Raw genomic sequence first — 8,723 nt, 5'->3', positions numbered from 1 at the left:
CATGTAAAAACCATATGCTTCTTTCTTGCACATGATAGCTGTTGCACTGGTCTTACAAAAGTAGTATAAACCTTTTGCAACAACTAGCTAAGCACATATCATAGCTGATTCCAAGTTTTTATAGCTTGCAGTTTTCTTTTTTTTAAAAAAAAAATACAATACCTAGAACACTGTTATCAAACAAATATGCTTTATTGGCATCTAAAAACAAAATGCACCCAACATTAAAATGTACTTTTGCATTGTTTTTTAAACCCACTGCAGTACGAGGAACAAACCACAAAACACTTACTTTAGAGAAAACAGAGACTATAGTGTAGATTTTACAAAATCACTTTTAATCTCTGTGTTATGCTCCTTAAGTAACATGGGCCATTTCATTTTCTGCCAAATTGTAGGAACATAAAATATCACAGCTTTGTCTATACTTTAAAATTCTGCAGCAGCCTAAAAACACGGACAAGATACACCAGCACCTGTTTTCAAGTATAACAATTTCGATAGCCAACCTAGGGGTAGTATCTAAAAAATTCCATTGTCTTCCATAGGAAGTCTTTGTTTGACAAGCTGTTGTTTTATCTTTGTGAAATTAAAAGCAAGTGGGGGCAAGTTTATGTTTTACCAGAGAAATAAAAAAAAATGTTTACCTACCATGTTCAAATTAAGAACAGTGTTCTATACAAGTCAGTTGTACAGTTATTTAAGTGAAAGATGAACATGAACATCAGATTAACTTAATTCTGGCAGACAAAAGTGAACTACTAAGGTCCAGTCAGCCATTTATCTATTACAGAGAGATGACAACTTTACAAAAGGTATCTTTTACCTACTGAGTGATGATTATGTCCCCTCAGTTTCTGTGCTTTCTACCACTGGTTCACTTTCTATATCAGCTTCTGTGTCACTCTTCTCTTTGTTTATCTCGACGGAAGAAGTCAGTTTTTCATAAAGTTCGGGATCGTCCTGCACCTGTGCAGTTGGTGGTTGACTTTCTGTCTCTGTATTTTCACCGTTTACCTGGGGCAAATTATCCGCTTTGCGTTGGGAAGTGGCCCCATCAAAATATTCAAAAACCCGTGGGTGTGGAGGGGGGATCCAGTTGTTTGACATTCTGTCTCTTCCAAACCTGTTCCCATTAATTTCTCTGCAGAAGTTAAAATCTCTGTCATCCCTGTCCCTCTGCCTTTCCCAGGGTCTTCTGCGGTCATCAAAATCTCTGTGAGCATCTTGTTCAAATCCTCTATTCCAGCTGGGACCACTTCTACTATCAAACCTATAGTTTATATGCCGAAATCTCTCTCTGTCCTCATGGAAGCCTTTAGGGCCACCATAAACAGGAAAGGCATGGTGCTCTCTTTCATCATAATCTCCTCTTTGTCCCCAGTGCTTATCCGAATTGAAAGCAAAATGCTCTCTTCGACCAAGATTATCTATACTTGGTCTTCCAAAATTTTCTCTCATGTCTACATGAGGTCTTGCAAAATGTTCTCTTCCATCTACTGGAGGTCTTCCTATGCCCTCTCTTGGATCAACTGGCGGTCGTCCAACAGAATCTCTGACATCCACTTGGGATGGTCTGTTGAGATTATCTCGGTTTTCCACTGGAGGAAAGCGATAATCTCTGTCTCCCTCCTGCTGAATATTATCGCCTCCAAGTGGTAGCCTTTTCTCTGGATTAGAAATGCTATCAATGTTTTGTCTTCCTGGTGTTGCAAAAGGTCTTTCTGTTTGATTAAAAATATCTCCTGGAGGAAAAGGACCTCGGGGCGGAGGGTGAAGAGATGGATCAAGGATTGCTGGAGGAGGAATACTACGCTGTGGTGGTAATCCTGGCTGCATTAACGGAAACCTTGGTCCAGGTGAATGGGGCATTAGGCCTGGACGGATATCTATGAGAGGCATTCCTGGCATCCTTTGACTACTAATATTTAAATGAGGCATATTTTGAATGCCAGCTGGGTGCTGCATTGCCATAAGTCCAGAATTACTTGACATATTTGGTGGTGGCACTCCCATAAGTCCAGAACTACTTGAAACATTCGGTGGTGGCATTAGGAGAAGACCAGAGTTGTTTGAGACACTTGGTGGCTGTACTCCTGCCAGAACTCCTGAGCTACTTGAAACATTGGGAGGCTGCATTCCTGGTAGAAGGCCAGGGCTGCTTGAGATATTGGGTGGATGCACTCCAGCTAGAAGCCCTGAGCTACTTGAGACATTTGGTGGTTGCACTCCAGCCATAAGTCCAGAGCTGCTCGAGACGCTGGTTGGCTGAACTCCTCCTGCAAGAGAAGAGCTACTGGATACAGTGGGTAGTTGCACTCCTCCTGCAAGACCAGAACTGCTTGAAACAGTTGGTGGTTGCACTCCTCCTCCAAGTCCAGAGCTGCTTGAGACACTGGGTGGCTGCACTCCCCCTGCAAGTCCAGAGCTACTTGAGACACTGGGTGGCTGGCCTTCTCCAGGAAGCCCAGAACTGCTTGAGACACTGGGTGGTTGCACTCCTCCAACAAGTCCAGAGCTACTCGAGACATCACTTTGCACTAAAATGAAGCAACAGGAAGAACAATTACCAGAAAATGCCAATGCAACATAGTATTCAAAACAAAATACAACTTGATCCAATATTCAAGTAATACATTCACAATGATGATACGGCTGATGAGGTCTGTCTCAGTTTCTACAGTGAACACAGATCATTTTAATCATGTTGAGGATAGACATTAAGCCATGGAAATTAACACGTGTATATAGTACTGAATGTACTGCAGCTTAAAATTGACAAACTCCAGAATCATCATCCAATTTATGCAAGTGAAGTATTAAAATACTTGACACAGGTCTTTACATTTTATACTACTTTATTCTGCCCTGCTTTTTTGCATTATCATTTAGGTAGAACAAATGCACTTTTAAACTGTTTTCCAAAGGTTCAGCTCTATTATTCAAGTCTACAAAGAAAAGATTCCTGAGAAAGAGCTGTTACCAATCAATGATCAAATTATGATAAAGATGATCTCCATCACTCCTCCATTTTAAACTGAAAATAATAGCTAGGCTAGAACTTCCAACTCTTTTTATTAGTCTATTGGACAAGGATCAGCAAAAAAATAAAAATAAAAACAAACAAACAAAAAAAACAAAACAAAACAAACAAACAAAAAAACTCTTAAGCTTGATGATGTTTCTTGCATGTGAAATTGTCAGACAATAAAAGCATTTCTTACCAGCTCTACCATTTTCACTGGAAGAAATCTGAAGGTCTGTAAGATGAGATCCCTTTTCATCAGATTCTTGTTTGTTGATTGGCAAAGGATTAAAGATGCTTCCAGAAGATAACGTTGGAGTGGCTAGATTGCTACTAACTGTGCCAACAACTGGTAGAACCAGGCCAGTAAAAGGTACATCCTTCATCGTCTCTTGAGTAATTGGCAATGGAGGCTGTACTAAAGCTGTAGAGAAATAACACAGGTGCATCATAGTAACCATATTTTCATTTTCCATGTTTAGTTTGGTAGATGTCAAGATAATCAATCAAAATCATTTTAATTACTGTAAGAATTATAGTGGTTTTGATAATCATTTTTTATGTTCAATCAGCACTCTAATCTTTACTTATTTTTATAGAGAATATGAACTGCAGGCACCATAACCAATGAGTACTCTTTGAAAACACTCTTACATGTTAAATTGGTAACAGTTAAAAGGCTAACCAAAAATAAATCATTATAAATTATTCAGCAACTAACGCTCGATAGCTTAAGGAATAGACACATCTGTTATAGCCAAGTTCAAATATTAAACTATGCATACAAATATTAAATAATTCATTTGTCTTTTTTTTTTTTTCCCCCAGTTACTCCATGGTAACTATTGTTTTTCAGACAACTTGAAAAGTTCTGTAAATCCTTCCATCAATACCTGCTTAGAAAAGCTATGCAATAACCTGGTATGTTACTATTTTCCATTAGAAAGGATTAATATAGTTTTCATTAAATGACAAGCAGTATATCAAACAATTAAGCTTTTAATGACATACAATAACTATGAGAAGAATCAAACTTACATGTTGGAACAACTGGTGGTACAACAGGTGGTGGCACAACAGGAGGAGGGACAACAGGAGGAACTGGGGGAGGCATAAAACCTATATGGAAAATTTACAAATTCTTACAATGAATAGCAAATATAATTTTGCATTAAAACCTTGCTTATATTATTTGCCCTGGAAAGGTGCATCAACAAAACCAGTACACAACACATGTGTGTGAAGATGTGACAACGGTTGTTATTTTCAAAAACAATCCATCTTTACTGTAAAAGATCTGTATGTTCATCTTTAAAAGGGATTTCTGTCAGCAATACCCAAATAGGGAAATTAGGAGTTTCAAAATTTTCCAAAGAAAGATGAATTTTAAGAATCTTTTAATTTTGATTTTTCCCAAAAATTAAAAACAAAAACAAACAGAAAACAAACAAACAACAAGAACAACAAAACAGCTTTAATTAATATTCTCCACAAAATATGTAAGAAATCATTTTTAGATGTTAGAAATTTCATATTGCATTAAAATTAGAGACTATTGAGCTTGCTCAGTCAGTAACCAGAAGTTGTTGGAAAACTATACAAAGCAAAATATGCATAACACAGTTGAGTATACTTATTCCATAGTTGAGTATTACATACTCAACTACATTATTACATACTCAACTTCACCCTTACTAACTTACCTGGAGGTGGCTGTGAAGGATTGAAACTTGCTCGCAAGAAGGGTGGAGGAGGAATGGCACTATAACCAGGAGGAGGGACAGACATTGTGACAGGAAATGCAGGTGGAACTAAGCTAACAGCAGGCACAGCTGGAGCTACTGGAATCTTTTTTTATGGAAAGAAAAAAAAACAAGTGATTTCAATACCTACAGTATTCAGTGACATTAAAAAAGTTTATTCACTGACTTGCCTGCAATTCATGCAAAGCTCTAAACATATCAAATACTGTGTATATATTCTCAACGCTCTGAAGGATTAGACTGCATTCTGGAATAGCATCTGCATTACAGATAAATAAGGTCACTGGATGAATCCTATGCTATCTTTTCATTTTTCTAAAGCAGCAGAAAATACATGGTTAGATATTATGCTAACTGAAGTATAAAAAATGACTTAGGGAGAGAGAGGAGTACAAAAAGGGATAGGGGAAGAGTGTGGGGAGAAGTACAGGTGAAAGAAAAAGGAAGGGAGAAAGAGGGAAAAGATTTGGCAATTTGAGGGCACATAAACAGTCATTCCATTCTCATTAGAAAAAGCAATATATTTCAGAACAGTATCAGAGTGTTGTAAGTTTAGCACACGTAATAATCTAACAGTCCTGATGAAATCCTGGATATTACATAATAGTTCTCTAAGTTCTGTTTGAGCTGTGCATTTTGGCACAGTGCAGAATACTTACAAGTAATATACAGCAGAATAAAAGCAATATACACATATATACACATATACGTGTATTTTTAAATGAAAACTGATCACAGTCTATGCTAGGAGGAAGCTGAAATAAGAAGACCAGGGACAACACAGAAAAAACTGTAAAAGCTCAAACTTCAGGACAAGTAAATGCAAAAATGTTAATTTCATAGTAACTACACTTCACCTCAAGTGTTGCAAGGGTCTAGACATGTTAGGAAAAAAATGATAATACGAATCCAAGTTTTTTTTTATTAAATAACTCCTTCTCATTTTACAGTTTCATTGTTCATAACAAAAAGGATTCTAAGAATTTGACATAAGGCATTTGAATTTATACTTTCAAGTACTGTGCTATACTCAAGGAAAATTACACTGCATTCTTCCAGCCTTCCATAATAAACTGCTATTGATTAGATGTTAATAAAAATCATGTTTTATCAGGTGGAAGAAAACACAGTAGATGTTCAAGGGCTCTCACAAATTACTGTGTGTATCACAGACTACAACAATCTACTATTCAGAAAAAAGGGCTTTAAATATTTTGCTTAGATACTGTCTTTAACATTGAAGTTCATCTGTACTGAATAAAAACTTACCCCTCCAGTTGTGTGGACATTCTGCAAATTCAAACTTTAATACAAACCTGTAGCATAGTGACCGGTTGTGTGTAAGCTTCCGTCTGCGTTGTAATCACTGTGCTCTTATCAACTGCAGTACTCTGCGTAGTTTGAATATTTTCTTTAGCAGGTTCTGAGCTCCTCGCTGTTTCCCATTCTTTATTAAAAAAAAAAGAAAGAAAAAAAAAAGCATTTTTAACATAAGGAAATAAGTGGTTTTTTTAAAAAGTCCTTTTCTATCTTAAACAGTAAATACAATTATTTACTTATTATCATACATGTTAAGAAAGTAAAATGTCTCTAAACACCTGTTTGACACTATTTAATTGTGCCTGTACGCAAACAAAATTTTTTAACCTTGCCAAATTTTTTCACCAATTATTCTGTTAATAATTCACAATACAGATTATGTTCCAGGTTTCTAAAAATGTGGCTGCAGTAGAAGATCTTCATGTGGAGAAGAAAACACCAAACAAACCAATCAACCAACCACACTTCCTTCCTTCTACCACCTCCTCATATTCACTTCCAACAGTATCAAGAAAAAAGGTTTGCATTTTTCAAGTATAAAATAGTGAATGTATTCCAGTAATATTTCATGATTTAATTCTTATCTTACCTACTCCAAGCATTTTTACTCCAAGCATTGTGAATGCATTTATACCTGAAAAATTACTGTCTCTATTATGAAACAGTCCTAATACATTGCTTATTTCAATGTCGTCTAGTTATTTGGTGCTGGATCCATTTCAAGAAAATACAGTAATCATGTATCTTTTACAAACTTAGCAAACTTCTCAAATAGGTTTCAGTATATGGTCTAACACTACTCACTTTCTTGTCTCTTTGACTTTAATGGAGGAAATACCTTAAAGTTCAGCTAAGTTGTGACTATTTGGACAAGTTCCAAGTTCAACTTAAGTCTTATACCAGAATATAACATCTTTCACAATCACAAGTAGATCATATTTGTTACATAAATAACATACTTAGAATTGAGCATACAGCAAATTCAGAACTGTTAATCATTATTATCTTCCTTAAATTAATCCCCCTGACAACTGGTTGTGACAATTAATTAATTACTCCCCTATAAAAACAATCTACATTTCAATGCCATTTATATTGTAAACAGGTAGTTAGTAATATTAATGTAAATTTTAAGAGAGTACGTGTTACGTGAAGAAATAAACTTTGTAAGGATTTGCAGTTATCAAGAAATAAACACATTATAAGTATGACTGTTAATGTCCATACCTGTATTTACTGTCTCCTGGTCAATCATGCCACCCTCAGCAAAGCCCTCCAAATCATCCAATTTTACCTTCTCCCAAGGAATATATGAAACTCCCAGATCCACATCCCAGAATTGCTTATACTCTGTTTTTACACCTTTATTTAAAGCCCAGGCAATCTGAAAATAAAACCCCAAAAGATAATCTCGTTATGTATAACCTGTGAACTGGTAGGACGTTCATCTGGCCCCTGCAACAACAGGGACATTAATTACTTTTAAAGCCTCAAATTTCTTCTACATTATTTCTAACATACACATAGGGCAATCAAGAATACAGTATTTCAAGGACTCTTCCTGAAATGTCAAAGAAAGTAGAAAAAGCACAGCATCTAATAATATAATTAACTTCAAGAACACTAGCAGTTTTAAGCGATCTGCATGGTCAGGTACAGGACTTCAGTATTTTACATTATTTCTGTCACTAACATGTATAAAAAATGTTTTCTACATATTTTCTAAGTATCAAGTCACAATTTTATTTTAGTATCTTCCATACCACCTGTCAAAACCTGCATTTTACATCATCTATACCTTAATGATTCATTCTTCTTTTCCATACCCTCAGTTTGAACTAATAGCTGTTAAATAATTGATCAACATAATAAAACTATAGTGTTTTTGAAATGGACACCATCTTTGGACTAAGTTCAACTTACCTTAATAATTTTAGATCCGATTTTGTAGGACCCAGAACTAAGCTTCTGAAGAGCACGATATGCATCTTGTCTATGAACCATGCAGACATACGCACAACCTCTTGGGGGAATCATCTATTGAAAAAAAAAATCAGTGGTCTTAAAAAGCAGGAAAAATAGTACTTTCAGATTACGTATCTACACTAAACACTACAATAGAAAAAAAAAGGAGGGGCTTATACTGTAAATAACAATCACTGTAATAAGCATAATTAATAATTCTGAGCATCAGCAAGATCTAAGAGGGAAGTTGGTAGAGTACAACAGTTACAACGTCTCCAAGAAGCAGCAGCAAGCCGAAGAACGGGTGCTAAAAGCAGCATGACAGATTTAAATGACAAACAGCAGGCAAGTGAGAGATGCTATGGCAAATTCAGAAAAGCAGAGGTCACTATCTCTCATTAAACTCCAAAAACTGTGAGGTACTCAACAAGTTCTTTGCCTCAGTCTTCACTTGTGGCCAGTGACACAGTGGGATCGAGTGCACAGTCAGCAAGTTTGCTGATGGCACCAAGCTGAGTGGTACAGTTGATGCAATAGAAGAGAGGGATGCCATCCAGAGTGGATCCACATGAACCTAATGAGGTTCAACAAGGCCAAATGCAAGGTATACATTGGCTTGGGCAATCCCAGATATGCATACAGACTGGGAG

At 36.3% G+C, this 8,723-nt stretch overlaps 1 protein-coding gene across 9 annotated transcripts in view; it reads right to left on the bottom strand.

Annotated features, from left to right (window-relative positions):
* SCAF8 (SR-related CTD associated factor 8) overlaps positions 1 to 8,723 on the bottom strand; it is a 148,672-nt gene that overhangs the window by 95,494 nt on the left and 44,455 nt on the right. For 5 of the 9 annotated variants that reach the window (XR_006938783.1, XR_005858541.2, XR_003074620.3 and 2 more), the window contains exons 15-21: positions 8,032 to 8,145; positions 7,336 to 7,492; positions 6,105 to 6,235; positions 4,729 to 4,873; positions 4,064 to 4,144; positions 3,225 to 3,449; positions 827 to 2,540 (exon numbers count right to left, since the gene is read on the bottom strand). Coding sequence is in view for 6 of the 9 variants with exons in the window: in XM_015284245.4 (XP_015139731.1) it covers positions 841 to 2,540; positions 3,225 to 3,449; positions 4,064 to 4,144; positions 4,729 to 4,873; positions 6,105 to 6,235; positions 7,336 to 7,492; positions 8,032 to 8,145 (2,553 nt within the window). In the remaining 3 variants the exon portion in view is untranslated. Of the gene's footprint in view, positions 1 to 173; positions 2,541 to 3,224; positions 3,450 to 4,063; positions 4,145 to 4,728; positions 4,874 to 6,104; positions 6,236 to 7,335; positions 7,493 to 8,031; positions 8,146 to 8,723 lie in introns of those variants that run through there. The other 4 variants (XM_015284242.4, XM_015284246.4, XM_046939253.1 and 1 more) reach the window with 1 other exon arrangement.

Source organism: Gallus gallus, chromosome 3 (genome assembly GCF_016699485.2).
Source record: "Gallus gallus isolate bGalGal1 chromosome 3, bGalGal1.mat.broiler.GRCg7b, whole genome shotgun sequence".
Lineage (NCBI taxonomy): Eukaryota > Metazoa > Chordata > Aves > Galliformes > Phasianidae > Gallus > Gallus gallus.
The sequence above is the reverse complement of the archived record's forward strand: the minus strand, read 5'-3'. Positions and strand labels throughout refer to the sequence as shown.